General features: G+C 42.0%; 1 protein-coding gene across 3 annotated transcripts in view; it reads left to right on the plus strand.

The window, feature by feature from the left end:
• LOC124257139 (solute carrier family 2, facilitated glucose transporter member 1-like) overlaps positions 1-27,811 on the plus strand; it is an 84,105-nt gene that overhangs the window by 41,617 nt on the left and 14,677 nt on the right. The window contains exons 1-4 of one of the 3 annotated variants that reach the window (XM_046691129.1): positions 17,232-17,287; positions 20,038-20,163; positions 25,832-25,939; positions 27,425-27,720. In XM_046691129.1, coding sequence (XP_046547085.1) covers positions 20,155-20,163; positions 25,832-25,939; positions 27,425-27,720 — 413 coding nt within the window. In that variant the 5' untranslated portion in view covers positions 17,232-17,287; positions 20,038-20,154. Of the gene's footprint in view, positions 1-17,231; positions 17,288-17,701; positions 17,730-20,037; positions 20,164-25,831; positions 25,940-27,424; positions 27,721-27,811 lie in introns of those variants that run through there. The other 2 variants (XM_046691130.1, XM_046691128.1) reach the window with 2 other exon arrangements.

Here is a 27,811-nt window from a genome sequence, read left to right on the forward strand (position 1 = left end):
AAACAACATGTTATTTTTCATCAATGTTTTGTCAATGTCGTATTTTTACACAATTCAGTAAGATATGGATTTTTTCTGAGATGGATGGTAACAACTACATGAAATGAATAAAATATAAGACGTATCCATGGAGACAGTGATACAACGTGTATATAGCACAAACAGAGAATAACGTTTACACAACACTGCGACCTCGAGGGATGAGAAAGGCGCTATCGTGGTTACATAACGAAACATTTCTCACAGGGCAAAGTAATAGGCTTAAATGAGAACATACTGTGAGAAATTCTAGGAAATTCCGTTATTCCGGAGAAAGCATATTGGAATGTAACTGCGTCCTTTACTGTCGACTCCAGTGGAATTAGCGCGGAGGCTGAGCTTTGGGATATTCTTGATAGTGATTGGAATCAGATGTGCGTGATGTGACGTCAACAGATCGGCCTTTGGATCTGCCTTGATTTCATGAATCTCGTGATAACAAAACCAGTTTATTACTGAATTTCGCTTGTATAGTGTCCTGATTAGAGAGAATTGCATTCTATATGATTAATTACGGTGTGTAATTTATTATTACACATGACTCGTGTAGTGTCCTGATTAACGAGTATAGTTTGTTTAGTGTTTCAGATGTATAGGTATAACATTGTATTCTGTTCGGGTATGACTCGGTATAGTGTCCTAATTAATACGTATGACTCCTATGGTGTCCTAATTAATACGTATGACTCGTATGGTGTCCTAATTAATACATATGACTCGTATGGTGTCCTAATTAATACTTATGACTCGTATGATGTCCGTATGGTGTCCTAATTAATATGTATGACTCGTATGACGTCCGTATATATGGTGTCCTAATTAATACGTATGACTCGTATGTGTCCGTATGGTGTCGTCCTATGATGTCCGTATGGGGTCCAAATTAACACGTATGACTCGTGTGATGTCCGTATGGGGTCCAAATTATTACGTATGACTGTATGATGTCCATATGGTGTCCTAATTAATACGTATGACTCGTATGATGTCCGTATGGTGTCCTAATTAATACGTATGACTGGTATGATGTCCGTATGGTGTCCTAATTAATACGTATGACTCGTATAATGTCCGTATGGTGTCTTAATTACTACGTATGACCGGTATGGTGTCCTAATTAATACGTATGACTCGTATAATGTCCGTATGGTGTCTTAATTACTACGTATGACTGGTATGGTGTCCTAATTAATACGTATGACTCGTATGATGTCCGTATATATGGTGTCTTAATTAATACGTATGACTCCTATGGTGTCCTAATTAATACGTATGACTCGTATGATGTCCGTATGGTGTCCTAATTAATACGTATGACTGGTATGGTGTCCTAATTAATACGTATGACTGGTATGATGTCCGTATGGTATGACTTATATGGTAATTAATACGTATGACTTATATGGTGTCCCAATTAATACGTATGACTTAATAATACATATGTATATGGTGTCCTAATTAATACGTATGAGTCACTCTACACCTGTTTTTTAATCGGGTGTGTAAAAAAATCGGGCATGTATCAACGTAAACACAGCATGTTACTCTTACGTAGTAATTTTACAACAGAGCACAATAATGGATTTCAAACAATGTGCATGGCTAACACATTAAGATGAAAACCAACTACAAACCCCACGATTTAGATTCTTGTAAACTTTAGGGTATTCAGGGGTATTGTAATACGGCTTTCAATACAATAACCAAACACTAAAAACAGTGAACATTATTTTTTATCAGTACTTACACACCGCCTTTAACAATTTTGAAATTATGCATTCAAATCCGGGGACACCTACCCCTCTACAACAACCAGGCCAAGATTTTCGAAGCTCTCTTAGAGCTATGGTAGTCGTAAGTTAATGTTAATGTATGGCTCTTACGACCACCTTAACACAAGGAGAGCTTCGAAAATCAAGGTCCAGACCACTACCTAATATCTGTAACGAGAGCACATTTTCTGTATCACTATAGAGGATAAGGGGAGACACTTGTTCCTAATTCCAAGCAAAAGGGTCTCAGGTGCCCGAGGGGTAGAGAGCTGGGAAACACCTCAAAGATAACGCTAGTGTGACAGAGAAAGCCTTTGTTGGCTACTTGGCAGGACCTGATAGACTGTATATAGGTCGGCCCTGTCTGGTTGATTTATACACGTGTTAAGCCAACCTCCTGCCCCAGTGCCCCCGCTAACCTTGGCGTGATTTACCTGGCAGAATAACACTCAGGTGAGAACGATGGGTAGCACTATGGCGGAGCAGCTGGATCATTACAAGACAGGAATTTGTATGAGGCGAAACACGTGTTTGAGCGTTGTAGGTGATGAAACACGGGGTGCGGGGCATTTCCGATATTAGCAAGGAGATGACTAGGCACTGCTTACTTCTTTGCCGGAATTAGACAGGATTTTGATTGTTGCTTTAGTTTAAAAGAAGTGATTTCAAAACAAAACGAAATTGTTGGCAGAATAAACCTTGAGCCAATCTGATTTGTATCTTCTGGGAATAAATTATAAGGAAGATACCACTGATATCCATATATCAAAAGGTCGGTTCCTGATGTGTAATTAGAGATGCGATATTTATAGGTTGATTTCGGGCATCGAACCCGACCCGACCAGGTTTTAAAGGTAAAGAGTCACCCCAGTGTCCCTTTGATATTAGCGCCTGACATCGAAGTGAGTGAGTGAGTTTGGTTTTACGCCGCTGTTAGCAATATTCCAGCAATATCACGGCGGGGGACACCACAAAATGGGCTTCTCACAATGTACCCATGTGGGAAATCGAACCCGGATCTTCGGCGAGACGAGCGGACGCTTTAACCACTAGATTACACCACCGCCCATGACATCAAAGCTTGGAGCGGCAAACCTGGTAATGTGAAAGAATCACATCAGCGAAAGTGAAACCGACGTTTTTACATAAACAACCCTGATTCAATACATGAAGTCCAAATATATAGTTTGTTAATGTTGGGCATTAGCACGTCCGCTTGCTGATATGTGTTTTCCCGGAGAAAAACTGTCTTTACTGCGTCGGCGTTGTCTTTGAGTGTTTCCGGTATAGATTGAAGGAAACGGAGAGTGAAAGCTCCATTATTTAATTAACGGCGTCTGTCACGTAGATGACTTGTAAATTTGTAATTAAGTTTTGAGGGAAGTAAAACTTTAGCCAATTTTGTCGAATGTAGTGAGGTAGGACGTTTTAGGGTTATCTTGATGTTGTGATGTTGTGGGTCGTTGCTCATGCTATCACTCACTGGGTTGTAAAGCTCGCTGATTCGGTTGACACATACCATCGTATCCCAATTCCGTAGATAGATGCTCATGATTTCCATCACTGGATCGTCTGTTCCACACTCAATTATTAACCGACCTCAGTCGTATAGCTGATGATTGATGAGTGCGGCGTTAAACAAAGAATAAAGGACAAGAAAATGGTTTGCCTTTTGACTTGATTATTCAAAGCCGCATTCAAGGATTTTCTCATTTCATTATTTCCTTATTTTTGCTAGGATTTTTTTGTCAAAGAATCCCAAACTTACTCAAACGAGGAAACTTGTTGGGCTGATTCAATGCATGTCTTTTGGGCATATTTACTTGCATATGTTCACGTATGCACTTATTTAACAGGAAAGGGTGAATCGCAAAATTCTTGTTTGTTCTTCCTGTAATAAGAACGATAAGGAAGAATGGGGTCATATTCCTGATTTCGATCACGTAACGCTTTGTTTCAGTGTTGGTAAATAGGTTACGTCATTATAAACGGAAATTGGAACAGTGTTGATAGGAGGGGCGTGAAACTGGAGATGAGCCAAGTAGGGGTGGAAGTTGAAAAGTTGTAGGATACTACTACCATGTAACAATTGTACCTGAATTAAGAGAATAAAGAGAAGCATGACATTGAAACAAGCAAATGACAGGTAATTGTAATTCCTGAAAGCTCGCACCTGTTCCTCTATCTGCTGGTATTTACAGAAAACAATGAAACTCGTGTAACACACCCATGGGCGGATCCAGAAAGGGGGGTTGGGGATTCAGGGGTGGTGGTGGTGGTTTCGAACCCCCTGAACCCCACTTTGGCTCTGCTCAATGTGGTCTTAAGTCATTTTCAAAAGGGGTTGGGGTGTGGGGTGTGGGGTGTGGGGTGTGGGGTGTGGGGTGTTCGAACCCTCTGTACACCCCCTCTGGATCCGCCAATGATCACCATCCCCACAACAGACAAACGAGCAACGAAGGGCGAGTTGCCTTGCCGAATATTACTATCCACGGTCTACAAACAAATATCGATCTGCAGATTAGGTCACTGCCTGGCATTCAAACTGACAACATATGTGTTGGTATTCGTTTCATATTGAGTTACCTTGTCGGACATAGACTGAATGTATGAATATTTGCATGGACTACTTATCCGCTATTTCTCATCTGAAGGATTATTACTCTCATGTCGTTATAGGGACAAATTTGAGATGATGTATTTGTGTACTTTGATATAAAATACCGGTTACAAAGTATGTGAATTTGTAACTTTCGGCCATAGTACACTTAAAGGTAGACATCGAGCCGTACTAATAAACTGGAAGACCTGAATCAACACGTGACCTCAATACGTCACAGTGGGATACTGTTCTAATGATTACAGCAATGATTAGTGTTTAGGTTTTGAAAAGTAATGATCTTAATAATGAAATATTGAAGATGACAGTGATCATAGTGATTGATTGATTGAGTGAGTATGGTTTTACGCCGTTTTTTAGCAATATTCCAGCAATATCACGGCGGGGGACACCACAAATGGGCTTCACACATTGCACGCATGTGGGGAATCGAACCCGGGTCTTCAGCATGTCGAGCGGACGCTTTAACCATTAGGCTACCCTACTGCTCCGACAGTGATCATAGTAATGGTTATGTGTGATAACTATGATGACAGCGATTACAATGAAAACGACGACGACGAGGATGATAATGATAATGATGATGACGACGATGATGGTGACAGTAATAATGCTAATAATATTACTAATGATGACAATTATTATAGTAACGACGACACGTTAACAGTCACGTTCGGGTTGATGAAAACAACGATGCCAGTGTTCTGCAGTTCCTGTCATTACCAAGGACAGTGAGATACATAAACTGACCGTGTTGTATGTTCAATAGTCTACTGTTTGTGTGGTATTATGTGTAACACCTGTTCCTGAATGTGTCTAGACAGAGAACACACACTGCAAAATAAATGATTAAAACAACAGAACATGTAATGTGTTATACCCTATTGAGCACGTGTTCATAGTGAATATAAGTTGGGTGTACCAATGCAGGTGAAACTGCACAGTTTTAGCTCACCTTACTTTAGCTCACCTTACTGTATACTACCACCTATACTACTGCTACTACTGCTGCTACCACTACTACTACTGCTACTACTACTACTACTACTACTACTACTACTACTACTACTACTACTACTACTACTACTACTACCACTACTGCTCCTACTCTACTCACTACTACTACTGCTACTGCTACTACTGCTACTTCTACTCTTCCACTACTACTCACCACTGCCACTACTTTCTACTACCACTACTGCTACTCACTACACCACCACCACTACCACCACCACTACTACTACCACTACCACTACACTACTACTCACCACCACCACCACTACCACCACCACCACTACCACCACCACCACTACTCTACCACCACCACCACCACCACCACCACCACTCCACCACCACCACCGCCACCACTCACCACTACCACTCACCACCACCACCACCACCACCACCACCACTGCCACTGCCACCACCACCACCACCACCACCACCACCACTCCACCACCACCACCACTCACCACCACCACCACCACCACCACCAATCCCACCACCACTACCACCACTCACCACCACCACCACTACCACCACCACCACCACCACCACTCCCACCACCACCACCACTCACCACCACCACCACTTCTTACTACCACCACTCTCACCACCACCACTCACCACCACTACTCTACTCACCACCACCACTGGTGCCACTACTACTCCACCACCACTACTCACTACTCACCACCACTACTCTACTACCACTACTTCTACTCCTACTACTACTACTACTACTACTATTACTACTACTTCTACTACTACTACTCCTGCTACTACTACTACTACTACTACTACTACTTCTACTACTACTACTACTACTACTACTACTACTACTACTACTACTACTGACGCCGAACGTCCGGGTTCGATTCCAGACATGGATGCAATGTGTGAAATCCATGTCTGGTGATATTGCTGGATTATTGCTATAAGCGGCGTGATATTGCTGGAATGTTGCTAAAAGCGGCGTAAAACCATACTCACTCACTCACTCTGAGGGTAATACAGGATGGTGGACGGACGGGAGTCAGCGGGAAGAGTTGACGACGACAGCAGCCATGGTGGTTTTAAAGAAACTGGTTAAAATGGTTTGCACTATGACAGACCTGAGAGTCAAGCGCACTATCCACAGCCTGATGAATGATTGATTAATATTAAATGTTTAATAGGTGTTCGGGCAACTAGGCCCATTTACACCTTGCCAATCATAAAGGTTCGCTGAAGCCACATCCCGAGTTTGTTGATAACTGCCACCCCTTTCGTTGCGTGGTCAGTGCGTGAAGTAATCGATCCGTGTGTTATCTGATGGTCTGGTTGGAGACCCTCGTGTTTGACTAGCCCACTGATAGCTAATTACCTCTGGCCGATCATCCACAGGGGATTAAGGGATCAAGATAGTAAGGAGGGGTTATTGGATTACTGTATCAGAACAGAACAGAACAGAAATTTTATTCTAAAAAATCACATATGGTGACACAGAGAACATACAGCAATTTGATACATATTAAAACATTGGGCAAAGTCGTGTTTTGATGAATTTGGCAATTTTAGAGTTAAGTGGTGAATAGTCACATTTCATTAGAAAGTCATTTATCAAAAGACAACAAGCAGTATCCTTTAGGCCTTGATGTGTTTACGTGGAATCGTATTAGTGGTGGAGGTAGAGCTGAAGACTTGCACAAGTCTCTAAGGTAAAGGGGCGGTGGGGTAGTCCAGTGGTTAAAGCGTTGGCTCGTCACGCCGAAGACCCGGGTTCGAATCCCCACATGGGTACAATGAGTGAAGCCCATTTCTGGTGTCCCCCGCCGTGATATTGCTGGAATATTGCTAAAAGCGGCGTAAAACCAAACTCAGTCAGTCAGTCAGTCTAAGGTAAAAATTAATAGTTTAAATGATAATTTCTTAAAAATATAAATATTCCTCTAACACACTGGCCCCATGGCGTCCGTAATTGTACTGTCCGCTTATTTAGACTTGCCTCTTTAAAGTATAGAGTTACTATACCCATGGGCTTAGCATTCAGTACAGCCTTGGAGCAAGGCTAGTAGTTCTGTGGAGGTGGCGTTTTGTTTTAATGGCCAGGTAAACACTGTTGCGTGACATAGGTATTGTGCTGGGAGCAGTCAATATATCGGTGATTCTCAAGGTGATTGTATATCAGTTCACGAGCATTGTCACTGACAGAGAGCTGATGATGATGTTGAAGATATGCCGACACTTCGAGGTTGGATCAGGCTTGGAACACATACACCAATGAACGTCAATACACGCCAGATATACCGGAGAGCAAAGAAACTGTACCTCTCAATTGATTTTATCATATGTTTGATTTTCAGCTGAAATATCTTAAGTCATCTATATTTTATGAAAAATGAACTTAAACCGTGAACTCTCAAAAAATACTTCGAAACTGTTTCCTTTTAATTTGATTTAAGATAAAATGAAAATATATATTCACAGCAGCTGATTGGGGTAAGACGACTTATCTTAAATACCTAATAAAAAACTGTCGCAAGAATTAGTAGAGACATTATCAAATGTAGAAACAGTTCTTTCAGTTTTCGATTGCACAGAAAACAAACTTGGTATAGTTTCTTTTGTTCTTTTTACATAAGTGAATGAGTGAGTGAGTGAGATTAGTTTTACTCCGCACTCAGCAATATGACAGCTATATGGACCAGACAATCCAGCGACCCTGACCACCCAATACCGTTAGTCGCCTCTTACGACAAGCATGGGTTACTGAAGATCAATTCTAACCCGGAATTTCACTGGTCCCTTTTACATATAGCCAACGAAGTGATTAAAAGTCCGACATTTTAAGACTTCTAATCTCAGTCTTCTACTTATCGGTATACTCGTCTCATTCGAACACCCTTAAGTTCACCACAGAGGTTAATTTGTTTTACTGTCTTTATATTGTGTATTGTGTTAACATCATGTTGACGCACTGCATGGGCAATAAGTGTTATTCGGGAATAACTCAAAACTAACAAATTACTCTTTTGAATATTTCGAATAATTAACAAAGATATGGAATATTTAACGACTGCATAAAATAAAAAAGGATGGCATGTAAAGGTTGTTTTCCAATTACTTTTGTCTTAGTTCTGTCTGCCACAGGGATTAAATGGTGTACAGTGTCAAACTGCGCGTGACTTGAGCCTCGCTATCATATACGCCGTGACGTCATCACGTCTGGTTGTCATGGCTTCACGTTTTTCTCGAGGAAGCGCAGACTGGTGTTAACTGGTAGAGCGATCCGATGACAAGTCTGGCAGAACTTCCCATACTGGTGTTTGCAGACATCGAAACTGAGCTTGCAACACAAATAGCATTGCAAATAAAACTGCGTGAAACAGATAATTAGACAGACATTATTTGTTTGTCATCGTAACCCGAAGGCATGGGTCGCTGCTCTTGACTTCAACCACGGTTTTATCTAGAGCAGATGCACAGGTCGTTTTGATAAACCAATCAACCATAGGCTCACAGGACAGGCAAGCAGTTGTGGGAGGTCTTTCTAGCTGTAAATCCCCAATAGCTTATCAGTGAGTGAGTTTAGTTTGTGACTTACAGAACACAAGGCTGAAAATAGTCTGAAGTGACTTAGTGAGTTTGGTTTTACATCGCTTTTAACAACATTCCAGCAATATTCCAGCAATATCACAGCGGGGGACATCAGAAATTGGCTTCACATATTGTACCCATGTCGGGAATCGATCCCGGGTCTTCGGCGTGACGAGCGTACGCCTTCACCACTAAGCTACCAAACCGCTCTAAGAAACAACAACCCGTGAAGATCCGGGTGAGGACTGATCTTCAGTAACCTATGCTTGTAAGAGGCGACAAGACAAAGGATACCAGTTTGTCACAAGTTATTATTTTAAATTCCAAATACAAATATGTAAATTCAACCTCTTTCAGCGTCAGCACATTTTGGGTTTGTCGTGAGTAGTCACGTGCAGCAAACCAGGTACCGATGTGGGTTCCTGCTGAGAGGATGCTGAATTAAGAGTTATGACGTCATACTTTGATACTGACATCTTCATCTTCATGCTGTGACATGGGGATAATTGTTCGATATTTAGCTTCAGGTTATAGTTTATTAAACTGTCACGTATGGAATTAGACAATCCAAGTATACAAGTGTAACTATATAATGATAGATAGGAAGGTAAGATAATAGTGGGCTAAAATGGTAAATGTCGCTCGGGGAGTGGGGGGCTGCACCTTTTTTTTTTTCACTGATCATTTTATAACTTTCAGGACAAAATGGGGTTTGCGCCCCTGTATCCGACTATGTTTCTGGAGATAACAGTACCATGAAAACACAAGAAAAACCCCCTACCACCCCATTCCCCGCTAACACGGTCGACATAAACACGCCCATTCCGCCCCCACCCCCGACGACCACACGCACGCTAGCCAACAGCCATGTCTGTAGGTGTATCAACCATTAACGCTGATAAAACTACGTAGGTTGGATAAGTGCAGCTACACGTGGCATGCGCCTTTCGACCCACAGAATACAGTACACATGTAGAACGATATCTGTAGGAGCAGAATATAAAAGTTGAAAATACAATAAACGGAAAGCGTTATAAAGGTTTTTTACACGATATTAATATCTCCTCTCACAAACAGAGCAAAGTACTTCCGTGTTGAGTCAGTAGCAAAGTAGAAGCATGCCGGACGTGTATCGTGGTCTGAAACTAGTGTCACTGAAGGTAAGAGGCAAGGGGAGAAATATTGAACAAAACGACCATATACGAGACGGTTAAAATCGTGTTATACGCTGTACTGCAACCCTATGAGTGGCTGAGCGAGCGGTTGAGTGAGTGGTTGAGTGAGCGGCTGAGTGAGTGGCTGAGTGAGTGGTTGAGTGAGTGGCCGAGCGAGCGGCTGAGAGTGGTTGAGTGAGTGGTTGAGTGAGTGGCTGCGTGAGTGGTTGAGTGAGTGGTTGAGTGAGTGGCTGAGTGAGTGGTTGAGTGAGTGGTTGAGTGAGTGGCTGAGCGAGTGGCTGAGCGAGGGGTTGAGAGTGGTTGAGTGAGTGGCTGAGCGTGGGGTTGAGTGAGTGGTTGAGTGAGTGGCTGAGCAAGTGGTTGAGTGAGTGGTTGAGTGGGAGTGGTTGAGTGAGTGGTTGAGCGAGTGGCTGAGTGAGCGGCTGAGTGAGTGGCTGAGTGAGTGGTTGAGTGAGAGGCTGAGTGAGTGGCTGAGTGAGTGGCTTGAGTGAGTGGCTGAGTGAGTGGCTGAGTGAGTGGCTGAGTGAGTGACTGAACAAGTGGTTGAGTGAGTGGTTGAGTGAATGGCTCAGTGAGTGGTTGAGTGAGTGGTTGAGTGAGTGGTTGAGTGAGTGGTTGAGTGAGTGGTTGAGTGAGTGGCTGAGTGAGTGCCTGAGTGAGTGAGTGGTTGAGTGAGTGGTTGAGTGAGTATCTGAGCAAGCGGTTGAGTGAGTGGTTGAGTGAGTGTCTGAGCGAGTGGTTGAGTGAGTAGTTAAGTGAGCGGCTGAGTGAGTGGTTGAGTGAGTGGTTGAGTGAGTGGCTGAGCGAGCGGTTGAGAGTGGTTGAGTGAGTGGTTGAGTAAGTGTCTGAGCGAGTGGCTGAGCAAGTGGTTGAGTGAGTGGTTGAGTGAGTGGTTGATGGAGCGGCTGAGTGAGTGGTTGAGTGAGCGGCTGAGTGAGTGGTTGAGTGAGTGGTTGAGTGAGTGGCTGAGTGAGTTGCTGAGTGAGTGGTTGATGGAGTGGCTGAGTGAGTGATTGAGTGAATGGCTGAGTGAGCGGTTGATGGAGTGGCTTAGTGAGTGGTTGAGTGAGTGGTTGAGTGAGTGGCTAAGTGAGTGTTTGAGGGAGGGTCTGAGTGAGTGGTTGAGTGAGTGGTTGATGGAGTGGCTGAGAGTGGTTGAGTGAGTGGCTGTGTGAGTGGTTGATTGAGTGGCTTAGCGAGTGTGTGAGCAAGCGGTTGAGTGAGTGGTTGATAGAGCGGCTGAGTGAGTGGTTGAGGGAGTGTCTGAGCAAGCAGTTGAGTGAGTGTCTGAGCAAGTGGTTGTGTGAGTGGCTTAGTGAGTATCTGAGCAAGTGGTTGAGTGAGTGTCTGAATAAGTGTTTGAGGGAGTGTCTGAGTGAGTATCTGGGCAAGTGGTTGTGTGAGTGGCTTAGTGAGTATCTGAGCAAGTGGTTGAGTGAGTGGCTGAATAAGTGTTTGAGGGAGCGTCTGAATGAGTGTCTGAGCAAGTGGTTGTGTGAGTGGCGTAGTGAGTATCTTAGCAAGTGGTTGAATGAGTGGCTGAATAAGTGTTTGAGGGAGCGTCTGAGTGAGGGGTTGAGTGAGTGGTTGAGGGAGTGGTTGAGTGAGCGGCTGAGGGAGTGGTTGAGTGAGCGGCTGAGTGAGTGGTTGAGTGAGTGGTTGAGTGAGTGGTTGAGGGAGTATCTGAGCAAGTGGTTGAGTGAGTGGCTTAGTGAGTGTCTGAGCAAGTGGTTGTGTGAGTGGCTTAGTGAGTATCTGAGCAAGTGGTTGAGTGAGTGGCTTAGTGAGTATCTGAGCAAGTTGTTGAGTGAGTGGCTTAGTGAGAGGTTGTGTGAGTGGCTTAGTGAGTATCTGAGCAAGTGGTTGAGTGAGTGTCTGAGTTAGTGTTTGAGGGAGGGTCTGAGTGAGTGGTTGGGTGAGTGGCTGAGTGAGTGGTTGAGGGAGCGGCTGAGTGAGTGGCTGTGTGAGTGCCTTAGTGAGTATCTGAGCAAGTGGTTGAGTGAGTGGCTTAGTGAGTATCTGAGCAAGTGGTTGAGTGAGTGGCTTAGTGAGTGTCTGAGCAAGTGGTTGAGTGAGTAGCTGAGTTAGTGTTTGAGTGAGAGTCTGAGCAAGTGGTTGAGTGAGCGGCTGAGTTAGTGTTTGAGGGAGTGTCTGAGTGAGTGGTTGAGTGAGTGGTTGAGTGAGTCGCTGAGTGAGTGGTTAAGGGAGTTGCTGAGTGAGTGTCTGAGTGAGTGTTTGAGGGAGTGTCTGAGTGAGTGGTTGAGTGAGTGGTTGAGTGAGTGGTTGAGAGAGCGGCTGAGTGAGTGGCTGAGAGAGTGGTTGAGTGAGTGGTTGAGTGAGTGGTTGAGTGAGTGGTTGAGTGAGTGGCTTAGTGAGTGTCTTAGTGAGTGGCTTAGCGAGTGGTTGAGTGAGTGGTTGAGTGAGTGGTCGAGTGAGTGGTCGAGTGAGTGGTGAAGAGAGTGGTCGAGTGAGTTGCTGAGTGAGTGGTTGATGGAGTGGCTGAGTGAGTGGTTGAGTGAGTGGCTGAGTGAGCGGTTGATGGAGTGGCTTAGTGAGTGGTTGAGTGAGTGGTTGAGTGAGTGGCTGAGTGAGTGTTTGAGGGAGGGTCTGAGTGGGTGGTTGAGTGAGTGGTTGATGGAGTGGCTGAGAGTGGTTGAGTGAGCGGCTGTGTGAGTGGTTGATTGAGTGGCTTAGCGAGTGTGTGAGCAAGCGGTTGAGTGAGTGGTTGATAGAGCGGCTGAGTGAGTGGTTGAGGGAGTGTCTGAGCAAGCAGTTGAGTGAGTGTCTGAGCAAGTGGTTGAGTGAGTGGTTGAGTGAGTGGTTGAGTGAGTGGTTGTGTGAGTGGCTTAGTGAGTGTCTTAGTGAGTGGCTTAGCGAGTGGTTGAGTGAGTGGTTGAGTGAGTGGTCGAGTGAGTGGTCGAGTGAGTGGTGAAGAGAGTGGTCGAGTGAGTTGCTGAGTGAGTGGTTGATGGAGTGGCTTAGTGAGTGGTTGAAGGAGTGGTTGGAGTGGCCGAGTGGTGGTCGAGTGAGTGGAGTGAGGTTGAGTGGAGTGAGGTTGAGATGGAGTGGCTGAGTGAGTGTTTGAGGGAGGGTCTGAGTGGGTGGTTGAGTGAGTGGTTGATGGAGTGGCTGAGAGTGGTTGAGTGAGCGGCTGTGTGAGTGGTTGATTGAGTGGCTTAGCGAGTGTGTGAGCAAGCGGTTGAGTGAGTGGTTGATAGAGCGGCTGAGTGAGTGGTTGAGGGAGTGTCTGAGCAAGCAGTTGAGTGAGTGTCTGAGCAAGTGGTTGTGTGAGTGGCTTAGTGAGTATCTGAGCAAGTGGTTGAGTGAGTGGCTGAATAAGTGTTTGAGGGAGCGTCTGAATGAGTGTCTGAGCAAGTGGTTGTGTGAGTGGCGTAGTGAGTATCTTAGCAAGTGGTTGAATGAGTGGCTGAATAAGTGTTTGAGGGAGCGTCTGAGTGAGGGGTTGAGTTGAGTGGTTGAGGGAGTGGTTGAGTGAGCGGCTGAGGGAGTGGTTGAGTGAGCGGCTGAGTGAGTGGTTGAGGGAGTGGTTGAGGGAGTATCTGAGCAAGTGGTTGAGTGAGTGGCTTAGTGAGTGTCTGAGCAAGTGGTTGTGTGAGCGGCTTAGTGAGTATCTGAGCAAGTGGTTGAGTGAGTGGCTGAGTTAGTGTTTGAGTGAGAGTCTGAGGAAGTGGTTGTGTGAGTGGCTTAGTGAGTATCTGAGCAAGTGGTTGAGTGAGTGGCTTAGTGAGTATCTGAGCAAGTGGTTGAGTGAGTGGCTTAGTGAGTATCTGAGCAAGTGGTTGAGTGAGTGGCTTAGTGAGAGGTTGTGTGAGTGGCTTAGTGAGTATCTGAGCAAGTGGTTGAGTGAGTGTCTGAGTTAGTGTTTGAGGGAGGGTCTGAGTGAGTGGTTGGGTGAGTGGCTGAGTGAGTGGTTGAGGGAGCGGCTGAGTGAGTGGTTGTGTGAGTGGCTTAGTGAGTATCTGAGCAAGTGGTTGAGTGAGTGGCTTAGTGAGTATCTGAGCAAGTGGTTGAGTGAGTGGCTTAGTGAGTGTCTGAGCAAGTGGTTGAGTGAGTAGCTGAGTTAGTGTTTGAGTGAGAGTCTGAGCAAGTGGTTGAGTGAGTGGCTGAGTTAGTGTTTGAGGGAGTGTCTGAGTGAGTGGTTGAGTGAGTGGTTGAGTGAGTCGCTGAGTGAGTGGTTAAGGGAGTTGCTGAGTGAGTGTCTGAGTGAGTGTTTGAGGGAGTGTCTGAGTGAGTGGTTGAGTGAGTGGCCGAGTGAGTGGTTGAGAGAGCGGCTGAGTGAGTGGCTGAGAGAGTGGTTGAGTGAGTGGTTGAGTGAGTGGTTGATTGAGTGGCTGAGGTAGTTGCTGAGTGAGTGGTTGAGTGAGTGGTTGAGTGAGTGGTTTAGTGAGTGGTTTAGTGAGTAGTTGAGTGAGTGGCTTAGTGAGTGGTTGAGTGGCTGAGCGAGTGGTTGAGTGAGTGGCTGAGCGAGTGGTTGAGTGAGTGGTTGAGTGAGTGGTCGAGTGAGTGGTCGAGTGAGTGGTGGAGAGAGTGGTCGAGTGAGAGGTTGAGTGAGTGGTTGAGTGAGTGGTTGAGTGAGTGGTTGATAACGGTGTCAGGATCTACACCGAAACGTCACAACTACTACTGCAACAAAGAAGTTGTCCATCTATAAAAAGTGTTCCACTTCGAAGTTATATGTGTTCAGAGACTAAACGTTAGTCTAAGCTCAGGCAATCTGGACTTGCCCTGTCATTCTAGACTTGACGCTGATTATTTTAATTCATTCTGTTTGGTCTGGGATCCAGACTAGCATGACCCCGCCATGTTTCCCCATGTCATAACGGCATTTGTAATTGTGTCTGACATTTTCGTGTAAACCCCGTTATCTCTCCTTGCATGCTACCGACTCCATGTTCCTCCAAATGTGCAGTATACGAGTAATTGAAATAGAACCATTATCTGCATGTAGGCACTGATGTCCTTCACTCTGAATACGGAGCGCGGATTAGGAAAATAGACGTCCAGGGCCCTGTTCCTAAAAGCGATCGTAGCGCTAAGGTGATCGTAACTCCCATACTTTAACACAGACTTACGACTGTCGTAGCGCTACGATCGCTTTGAGGAACGGGGTCCAGCTCACCTAGTCAGTGTTTAAATAAATTAATGTATTAAGAAATATAATTATTACATGTATATCTTTTTATGTTTGTATTATCTCTCTGTTATTTTTCGTCCATCCACCCATCCATCCATCGATGACTGATCACATTAATGAAACTTACCATTATCCATTGTTTTCTACATTTTCCCGCGACATACGTATTTCCTTCATTAACCGTCCTGATCGAATTAACGCCGGGTTTCGAATAATCGGCGGGACTCCGTAAAACGGCGGTTAGTATTCATACATGGTATTGTCCCTTTAATTTTCCTTGCGATTTGACACCCTGGATAAAGAGTATCTTAAAGAAATATACTTCCGTAACGCCCAATCGAGGGAATACGATATGTGTGAATATTATATCAATTATTTTGTCATATTATTATTATTTTTTTCTTAAGTTCGATATGTCGAAACATAGTTATTTGTACATATAGTCAAATTGTTGTGCAATGTAGTGTAGAGTGTATACGTCATCCGAATAACTTCCATTCGCGTCAGACAATGCGAATACCATCCGCTACTGTCTCCGAAGGAAGCAGGCAACGTGCCGAAGTGCTGTTATTTCCGCGTGGCTCTGTAGACAGTATTCGCGCGTGACAACTGACATTCATTGGCGTTGGTGCCTGCATTGCCGAACTTGTTTTAGAGGTAGCGGGGTGTCGATTCCTGATTTCTGTCCACGTAATGCGCAATATTTTGTATGTATGATTTAGGAAGTACAAATACTTTTGAAAGAAAAGAACTCGGTCATGACACATTTATTACCCTAAAATTAACCTTTTTTCTTCGTTTGGACGTGGGTACATTTCACCGTGTTTTCGGTTAACAAATTTTGGATTGTTGGTCAGAAATTACTTTATCTTCAAAGTATTTCCCTATCGAGTTGGGATTCTCTTTGTTAATTCAGAGATAGATATGTTCGATCATGATATAATGGAGAAACAACTGACAGGATAATTGGGGGAATGCATAGGGCCGAATTTCTCATAATCATGTTTATTTTTCCTAATTGGCATTAATGTTCTTTTTTGATTGTTCAATAATTCTGGTTTGTGGGAATTAAAAAACCCACAAATAACGTCGCACTCAGCAGCATTCCAGCTATATGGCTGCGGTCTGTAAATAATCGAGTCTGTACCAGACAATCAAGGGATCAACACTATGAGCACCGTTCTACGCAATTGGGATGAAATGACATGTGTCAATCAAGTCAGCAAGCCTGACCACTGATCCCGTTAGTCTCCTCTTACGACAACATGGGTTTCTGAAGACCAATTCCAACCCGCATCTTAATGTAAGGGAATAATGAATGTGGTGACGTTATATACGGTCATGTTACGAGACTACTTGTGTTGTAAAAATAACGTGGACTGAATACAACAAATGTAACCACTTGAATATATCAAGAACTACCCTAACTTGTTATGAGTTGCGTTCTATATATATATTAGGTAGGATCCGGGTCCCCTCCTACCCCCACACCTACCCCACGCATACACGCACACACAACCCCCACCTCCTCCCATCCCTGACATCAAAACTACCTATACAATGCATTACCACTACCTGTATCGTACGCCACGTATGGTTCCTGGGACACCGTGATTTGCAAATCAAATATTTTATACATATCAATATATCAATCCTTCCGATAATTCTTATACAGGCGAACCTGTATGTATACGGGGTCTCTTCGTGCTTAACACTTATACTGTACATAAACTGTTCTTCCTGAATAACGGATCCTATCAGATGGACAGAAAGAGTTGATTCAGGATTCGGATTGTTCTACTTAGTGACCATCTCCGGTTTCTTTGAATTCGGATCGTGTGGGTATATAAAGCTAAACGGATCAATGGTGGTTACATAGCTGTAATTATTTTGGGGGGACAACGTACGCGTTTGGTATCACATACAACATAAATTACATAATATTAAGGTAAGATTCGATACTACGTTTTTGTTTATGATGATGATTATTACTGTTTGTTTGGTATCACATGCAAAATAAATGACATAATATTAAGGTAAGATCAGGTACTACGTTTTTGTTTATAATGATAATTATTACTGTATATTTGGTATCACATACAACATAAATTACATAATATTAAGGTAAGATCAGGTACTACGTTTTTGTTTATAATGATAATTATTACTGTATGTTTGGTATCACATACAACATAAATTACATAATATTAAGGTAAGATCAGGTACTACGTTTTTTGTTTATAATGATTATTATTACTGTATATTTGGTATCACATACAACATAAATTACATAATATTAAGGTAAGATCAGGTACTACGTTTTTTGTTTATAATGATTATTATTACTGTATATTTGGTATCACATACAACATAAATTACATAATATTAAGGTAAGATCAGGTACTACGTTTTGGTTTATGATGATTATTATTACTGTATATTTGGTATCAAATACAAGATAAATTACATATACTCATGCCAATAATGGTTGTCACCTCCTTCAATTCGTTTAATCGGAGAGGGGTGGGGTGGGGTGTGAGATATTATGTGGGTTGGGTGGGGAGGGGGTGACAACCATTATTGGCATGAGTATAGTATAAAGGTAAGATTCGATACTACGTTTTTGTTTATGATGATGATTATTATTGTATATTTCGTATCAAATATAAGATAAATTACAATATATTAAGGTAATTTCGATATTACCTTTTTGTTTGTGATGATTATTATTATTGTTATTATGTTACGTTGAAGTATCTACCATCATCGATGACATTCTAGCCCATATACTCATAATAAGGTTAGGATTTTCCTTGTCATAAACATTATCACCGTTATTCGTTATTGAATAGTCCTCCTGAGGGGGTACGTAAGTCCCAAAACTTTCAAAGTCAATTTAAGAGTACCAGGTTTTTAATCGTAGCATTCTTGTAATTTTAATTGTAGCTAACATTCCTTACAATCGCCAGCAGCTGAAGGGATGGTGTAAATCCAATTAGGGTCCATGCAGGTAGCCAAGGTACTGTAAGTCCCCATGGTCCCTAGTTTGGTGATCTACCTTCTGGTGTTGGCGATCTATAGCCCATTTTTACATTGTACTGTCTTCTTTCATAGGAATATTTTAGCTTTGTTTGCTAGTTTTATATTTTCATATCTGTGATTATCTATTATTTTTACTGTCCTTCGTCGGCAGGTTTTTATAATATCTATATATATATTCTATTTCTTACTGTCAAATGTTCTCGTCACGATATGGCTGAAATATTGCCGATGTGACGTTAAATATTAACTCACTCACTCACTCACATTATTGAATAAGTAACTCCATCGCTTCTCAGACCGATTGCTCCAATTCTATAGGATAACATAGCATACATGACTTTTCAGTTTTTACAATTTGTTTGGTGTGTATCAGCGTCTAGCACAATGTGTTATCTGCTTTATCGTATAATTACACAATATAAGGCCGTGGCTTCGTCGAAATGTGTCGATAGGGTAGGTTAAAGCGTCCGCTTGTCACACCGAAGATAGGGGTTCTATTCCCCACATGGGTACAATGTGTGAAACCCAATTCTGGTGTCCCTGAGGTGATATTGCGGAAATATTGCTAAAAGCGGCGTAAAACCATACTCACTCACTCATCGAAATTTCAGCAATGACTAAAATAAAATGGAATTTTATTGACATATATTTACCACGTACTAGTTAATGAGTTCACGAGACATATGTTCGAGCAACAAAAACCGTGTGACAGGTTGTCAGTCAGTCCTAGCACAAAGGTCCACATCATATGTTTGAGTTCATTTTCACTCATATTTCACGTCCAGTTTCATTAAAATCAAATCTTAATGCTGTTTAACGAGAGCGAACACAAAAGTCTGATTTTAATGAGATGAAAGTCACTACTGACACATTTACGCGTCAGTGATAAATGAATACTAGCATGTCATCACTTTCAAAGTGGATATGGGCGATGGCTCGTCACGCCGAAGACCCGGGTTCGAATACCCACATGGGTACAATGTGTGAAGCCCATTTCTGGTGTCCCCCGCCGTGATGTTGCTGGAATATTGCTAAAAGCGGCATAAAACCAAACTCAGTCAGTCAAAGTGGATATTGATATATTTCATGGATGTATATTTTCATTATGTTCATGAATATTTACCAAAAATATGATTTGTCGTTTTCATAATAAAATATTTTTAATTGATCATCAATTTACTGGTTGTTTTTATATTTTATCAAAGTTTATAGAGTGATTTTTATTCAACTTCTACACCAACGGCGTGCGACTCCTACAACTACAGGTCACGATATGGCTGAAATATTGCCGATGTAAATATTAACTCACTCATTCACCCTACAACAGCAACAATAACAAGCAACAACAACAACAACAACAACAACAACAACAACAACAACAACAACTACTACTACTACTACTACTACTACTACTACTACTACTACTACATGAATTACTCCGATATATGCTATCACCACTGAAGAACAAATATTATATTATTTTTCTTCTCTTATATCAGTTACCGCTATCGTACTCTAGTTATGTATTTCCCTAACCCTCTTCCCTGTTTGCAATTTGGTGCGTGTATTGCATATTGTTGACTGAGAGTTGTATTTCGTCATCGAGGATATTTGCGTTCATTCAAGAATCCATTAACCAATCAGCTCCCCTTTCAGGTTGACGTCACAGTGCAATCCGGTGTAGCGCGGGTTTACTAGTCTTGTCTGATCGAACCGACAACAGACCTCCTCGTTCGCATTCGTCGTGTTTTGGACTAAACCACAGTCTCAAGGATGGAAGAGGTGAGTACATTCTACTGATTGTATCAGCATCCCAAATGTCTGAAACACACTGAGAAATCTTGTGTTATTCATGCAACATCAGCCTATTTCTAAATATGACAACTCAAACCACGTTGGGCCTTGTCTCAAAACGAGCCAATAGATTGGAGGCGAAGTGACACACCTTCGCTTGACAAGTCAAACAGTTCTCTCGTCTTGTTTCCTCGATGTATTTGAGTACACATTTTGAATATTAGTATACAACTAATAATAAACCACAGCCTGTCCACGATATGCTGTAATAAGTTGTTTACCGTTAAATGTAATCCGATTCCGTTTGCCATTCCGCATTTTGAACGGTGAAGGTCATTTCGCTGATACACGCTCACAAATTGTTGTCTCGGATAAAGAATGACGCTGTTCTCCATCAGACTTCATTTTTCTATTACGCAGTGTTTATTTATTGTTTTATCACTTAACATTTTATGAGAAAAACATAAAGGGAACTGATCACTGACAAGAATTGTTCCCAAACAATGACTGGCTGCATTGGTAAACGCGTCAGTCTGCCACTCGACAGACAGTTTCTCTCAAGCACGTAAATGCTATTTCCAGTCTGTGCCTGTGATAGTGTTTCAGACATTGTATGTGTGTATATTTAACTAGAGAAACAAGTATTTTTAAAAATCGACACAAGTCACACATATGATCTTTTCTGTAGGCATTTAAGCAGCATATTTGTCAAGACAGTGCTCGGAAATGTATAGTATGATCTGCTAAAAATCATCGTTCAAAATATTTTTATCATATTCTGAGGACTGAAAATGATCAGTTTACCACATATTGCTATTACACCATGCTTACTTTATTTGTTAAGATCGTTATCATATTTAATTTGTATTTCAGTTACGAAAATATTCTGATGAATAGATGTAATAGTTTCACTGGATGTAGATTCTAACCAAATTGGGATTTAGAAGCAATATTGAAGAATTTGAAATAATGATTGTTTGCAAAGTTGACTGATTTCAAATGACAAATTACACTGCACTAGAAACAATTTTCTTCCATCTGAATTGTTAAAACGCAAATTGATGCTCTTTAATGCACAAAGGAATGCATGTGGTAATGTATTTATTATTTTCTCTAAGAATAGTTGACATTCAGTGCCCTTGAGTGTGTTTCTCTAGTCGAACCAATGAGCTCTTGAGATTAAGAACACACCTCCACATATTGTGGAAGTATCTTGTTCAAAGCTCCATGGTCACGCCTCGGTAACTCCACAATCAACATTCATCTACACAACTTGTCAAATGGTAGCCGCGTCATAAGACTTCATGAATGTTCTAATTATACTAATATACAGCTTTGAAGTTTAGTGTGTAATAGTATGTGTGACGAGCGCTGTGGCTGTTTGAAAAAGAACCCCTCGCTCATACCCAGCATTTCGACAACAACAAGGCCAGTACTTGGTGATGATGAAATACCTTGGCGAACTGCCAAACTCGTCTCGAGCCAGCTGCTGCGCAAAATCAATTCCCTTGCAACAAAGAGAGGTTTGGTCTGATCCTCGATTTTGATTGGTTGAAAGTGACACACCCTCACGTGCACACCCCCGGGATCAGAGAGTGCATGTCACATTGTGTGACTGTGACGCAAGCTCAATAAATGATCTTCTTTTTGAGTTATAGTTGAAGGATATATATTATTCTTTGCCAACCAGTCAACTATGGACAATATGTTTGTATTGATACAAATGTGTGGGTTTGGACTGACGACTGTTATGCTTCACTGAAGAAATTATATACGGTGGCCATCCAAATTTGATGTCACCATGCGTCAGCACAATTTTCTAAACATGAAATAAATTATAGATCGATCTCTCTCCCCTCAAACAACTTAAAATGAATTTTTAATAAGTCACATCAAAATCACTTTACCAATGAGGAAAATTTACACACACACCCCTCTGTGCCAGTCTCATGTAACAAATAGGCTGATATTTTTCATGGCATATTCAGAGCTTAATCAAGACCAATTGAATTCAATACTTTACATGAAGTGAATGAGTATATTGTTCGTGTTTAAACACATGTTAAAGGAAGTACTCTGCTACCAGGAAATGCTGCTTATCAGTAAACCTGATATGCCTCACGAAAGGAAGATACCTCAGAAATGTACAGAACACAAGTCTGTCGCCTTTACACTAGAGACTATAGTAAACGTGTATCCAACTGGCACAATGGACCATGTCTATAGATTTCCTTAGTTCCAGAAATTAGAATTTGTTTTGGGATCATATTTTACAATTTATTTTGTAAATATCAGCGTATATTGTTGAATGTACAAAGTTTGTTTCTAAGACTAAATGTTATAATAAATAGTGTACTGGTGACCTATATAGTAGAGATTGGTATGATATGAGTGAGTAAGTTTAGTTTTACGCCGCACTCAGCAATAGTCCCGCTATATGTCGGCGGTCTGTAAATAATTGAACCTGGACCAGACAATTCAGCGATCAACTGCATGAGCATCGACCTACGTAATATGGGATACGATGCCATGTGTCAACCAAGTCAGCTAGCCTGACCACCAGATCCCGTTAATCGCCTCTTACGATAAGCATAGATTTAATACTGAAGATCAATTCTAACCCGGACCTTCATGGGTGGTGTGATATGAAACACTATGGAGAGGGGTTTTAGCGTTTGTGATGTCATCCTGTGAACTCCATACTGTCATTGTTGTAAATCTGTGAATCATCGTGTAAATATTGCATCAGCAAGAAAAGGACGTGGTCACTTCCATTTAAGTCGATAAACTGATAAGGCTGACTGATTCACTGTCACGTCAGATCATCGATTCCTACAGTCAGACATAGACTTCGTTGCCCTCTTTAACAGTGGCTGTATTCACGTCGTTATGTTCATGTACATAATGTTGAATGTGCTTTGGACGCCGAGGTCATCGTAGATACTATGTATTGTACGACTGTTCCATTTTTCGCTTATTGGATAAATGAATTCTTTCCAAATATCTGATTTAAATCACATTTTTGTATGGTGACTTAACTCTACTTATGCGATATATTTCTGAGACGTTTTTGCAGCTTTGACATTCAGAAATAGAAGTGGTTAAGTAGTGTGATTGTATTAAAACGTTCGCTTGTGTAAAACGGGTTCGAATCTCTGTATTGACCAAATGTCAGCGTTCTTATTCCCCGACTCGAGCTGCAGAGTTAACATCGTTCAGAACGGATGCAACTGTAGGAAGTATGTTGACGTGGGCATTGATGCAACGAAGGCATTTAAAACTTGGACAAGTTGCCGTCATTTCTTAAACGAGTCTTGTGTCAATACGACTACTGCGCCCGGCTTTTTGCAACTGTCCCTGTGTGTTACGACGCTGACTTCTAAGTCAGCTCCAACAGGGTCGGTAGCTACATGCACAACGGTGATAATGTGAGGGAGGGAAGGGGCAGTCACAATGTGTTCAGCATCGTGTGTGCACGTCCCAGCAGAGGTCGACAATCAAACAAACGCCGGGTTGGATGTATTTGCACGACACATTTCTTGAATTCCCGCCGTGGTTCTGCGCCACACTGTTCTGTTTACACACTAGGTCACCGTCACCGAAAACGAGCGTTTTGGTGACATGATTCCCGAGGAGGTAATGCTGAAAGTGTCGCTGTTTCTCAAGGATGCTCAGCAATTTCCCATTTTCTATTTTTCACGTTGGTTCAGGCAGGGATAATCTACTACTTATAGTCTCCCTGGTTCAGGTAACCTTGTCGTAAGCACCATATCTCGGTATGCAGAGTTACGCCCCTTGGTCGGGCCAAAATCCGATGATCGTTGTCTCGGGTTCGAAATTCAGATTTAAGATTTTGTCAACCATATCCGTTTGTGGATTTCAACAAGTTATTAGTATATATCTATTAAAACCAATCAATCAACATGTTCCACAGTGGCGACCATCACAGCAGACAACCTGGTCAGTCAGAAAACAAAACGTATGACCTTAACAAAAATCAAATTCAACGAAAACTGCAGCTTACGGTGATCGAAAAACGCCAAGTGTACAAGGAGAGTACGTCTTGCTATATAGTCATGAGGCAGAAGCACTTGTACACGTACATATCCCGATCTCCCACTAAATACCGATGCTATAAATAATCAATAATTGCAACTCGGACTCCTCCAAATACCACAAACGCCACTGATGTGTGTGAATACATTGTAAATAGAACACGTCTCAATTTGTAACATCTGGCGTGGTGGTTTTTGAAATCTGTCGGGAGATCCCAAACATCGTTAGCAGTCGTGCCATTCCGGATTGAGACGAGGCAAACTAACGCCAGATATTTATCAGAGTGTATGTTTTCCGGCGTTCATGCAAGCATATGTTAAGTGCAGTTTTATTAGAAATCCCGCCATCTAATTACAAGCCATTAGCTTGTAAGTTGCGTCGCGATGCAGCGATATTTATAGATAACCTCGTCTGGCTGAAGGTTACTTTCGTTGAAGGTCGTTTCATAAAAACGTAGGAATGTCTGTACATTTGTTTGGTAGAAATTGTTATGGGTTAAGCAATATGTATTAATCAGAACACCATTTACAAAACAATAATTCAATTTAATTACGTTGTTCGGCAATCAGAGACCAGATGGTGCCGTGTTACCATTCTGACGTGGCCACATTTCCATAAATCAATTTTACTTCACTGTGTGTTCAGTGTATTGATTTTACAACAAAAATGTCTGCCTGTTTAGCACTAATACGACATGTACGGGAGAATGATTTTTCCCGGACGATAGGTTTGTGTCGTTCTTTAACCCCGTAGTCAGCAATATTCCAGATGTATGGAGGCTGTCTGTAAATAATGAGTCGGGACAATTCAGTGATCAACAGCATGAGCATCGATCTACGCAACTGGGATACGATGACATGTGTCAACCAGCAGCGAGCCTGACCACCCGATCCCGTTAGTCTCCCCCCTTAAGACAAGCATGGGTTGCTGAAAAACAATTCTAACACGGATCTTAACGGGTGTCCTAGACAATATGAGAATGTATCGCTGATACGAACACTAATCAATCACTAGATAACTAATTCGTGGTCCAGTGGAATACAATGATTTACATGTAGTCCTGACATTGTCTATCAGGGCAAGCTGAACGAGTGAAATCCATTAGATGTTTCCCTATTTAATTCCATTTCGATTTCTTTCAAATTCACTGATGCGACCAAACGTTTGCAACGTGTGTATATTATACGGTGCTTCTCACAATGCGTGGTTTGTTCATGGCACTGGCAATCGGTTAACGCCGCCATGACAGTATCTCTTACAATTCAGACAACGTTTATTTTGTATTCATGTTCTGGTGCGTAATGACAAATGTTAGTAGGGCATACAGATTAACTTATGGATTCTTAGGGTATTCTGGATCATTTCACGGACACGTGAAGCATCGTGGATAGTCTAAGGGCGATAACTCTCATAATTCCCAGACGTTTAAAAATCGACATTTGTGCATCAGCGAAATCACCGTTGCCATGGCAAATACACGCATGCTTTAGAAAGTAATCGTATCAACGATTAAAATATCAGATTAAAATATTAGTGCTTGCAATTAATGTCTTAGAAATGGAAAATAGCTGACGAGTTCTTTGGGTTTTTTTTGTTTCAGAGAGAAGTGAATTACACCTTCACCCTTATCTTCAGTATAACAATTGCCGTGTTTGGCAACTCGTTCCTGTATGGATATCAGATAGGCGTTGTCAACACGCCGTCCCACGTGAGTGTTTCTTCTTCAGTTTAAGACAGGAAAGGCTTGTTATTTTTGAAAGCATTAGAAAAAGTTTGATAAATAAATAAATATCATTGACATGTCTATATATCGTAATGAACGACTAAGACTGTGTCAGAATGTGTGGTTAGATTAATCACGAACCTCTAGATAACTGTCTCAAAATGTATTGATGTTTTACCATGCATGTGTACACCAAACATGCGTCCACCGTAAAAGTCTGTGGGTAACGCGTTTGCTCATCGCAGGGAAGGCCTGGGTTCTAGTCTCTATTTGGATACGACGTCGGAAGCATATTTCTGGTTTCCCTAGCCGAGAGCCGCGATACGGTCATTTCTAACATGCCTAGCTGTTAGAACAATCGAAAAAAAAATACATTATGAGACAATAAAGGTATAGTTTTTTGATGACGTAACAATTGAATGACGTTATCCCGTCACTGCGCCATTCTAGTGTGCCCCCTCGTAATCGAATTATTTTACATTACGTCACAATGTAAGTGACGTCACGATGCATGTCAGTTGTCATCGCCTCGTACGGCCTCCTACAGTAAACTACTCCGTTGCATCCCGTTTCTTGCTTTGCAGTTGCTTCACGCAGCTAACATCACTGGTGGAAACATTACGTTTATGTTTTCCGACGGTTAAAATGTCTCAATTCGACTCACAAGTTTTCAGCGACACGGTAACGTTCGCAATGTTTACATTCCCACAATGCAATCGTGGAATGTCGCTTGACTACTCCGCTTCATCTGGATGTACTGATCTAAACTTACGTTGGTAGAAGAAATGCGACGTTGATATTGCCCCATATGGTTTACGTTAAGGACAGATGTAATTAAAATAATTCAGAGAAGATATTTAATCCGAACGTAAACCGTCATCAAACTGTTATCATTTGTTTTTTTCTGGTAACGTTCGTCTTAACGTAGGGGGCAGACACATCAATAGAACAGCGCACCAGTTAGCCCTGTGCGAGGATTCTTAATTTAGGTCACCGACACCGTCATTTGTTTTCTGCCTTAAATTAATCGTAATTATCCTTAGAAAGTATTAAATTTAGCATCTTAGAAAGATGTAAGTTCGCTCTACCCCAATGTGTTTTGTAATAAAAGTATAGTTTTGCCCTGAACTATTATAACATCAAAGCACTCGGACTACCGTCCTCGTGCTTTAATTATAATAGTTCAGGGCAAAACTATACTTTATTACAAAACACATTGGGGTAGAGCGAACTTTATTTCTTAAATACAGTCCAGATGCAGGGTCATGTCTTGACTGTATAGGACCGCATCGCGGCTCTCGGCTATGGTTTCCCCAACCGTGATATTCCTGGAAGAAATGGAGTAAAAAATTACTCTACACCATAAAGTCTGTTTTTGTATTTGAAATAGGCACAGTCTTTTGTGATAGTTCTCAATTTTCATGGTTTAATCATCTCAGTGTTCCGTACAGTGATAAATCAATTTTTCAGATAATTCAAGATTTTTACAATGCCACCTATTACGAGAGAAGGGGAGGTAACTGGAGCAACGTTCAAGCATATGCTTCGTATCGAGACAGCCTCAACAAGTCAATAACTGACACTGTCAATGCATCAACAACTCCAGGGCCAGCTGAAAAAACGCCAGCTGATTTCGGGGTAGACGAGTCTCTCCTGCTTGAGAAATGGGAGCTTGAACTCCTTTGGTCTTCGACTGTCGCTGCCTTTGTTTTGTTTGGAATGGTTGGTGCATTCCTGGCACTTAAAGTTGCTGACACCGTTGGAAGGTAAGAAGGAATTGTTTAGGGATTTAGATTGTATAGATTTGGTGGGCAAATTTGAAAAGAATAATTGTTATTTTGTTGAAAGTACTTTTCT

This window comes from Haliotis rubra, unplaced genomic scaffold, assembly GCF_003918875.1.
Source record: "Haliotis rubra isolate DU_JTF1 unplaced genomic scaffold, ASM391887v1 Scf65, whole genome shotgun sequence".
In the NCBI taxonomy this organism is placed as follows: Eukaryota; Metazoa; Mollusca; class Gastropoda; order Lepetellida; family Haliotidae; genus Haliotis; species Haliotis rubra.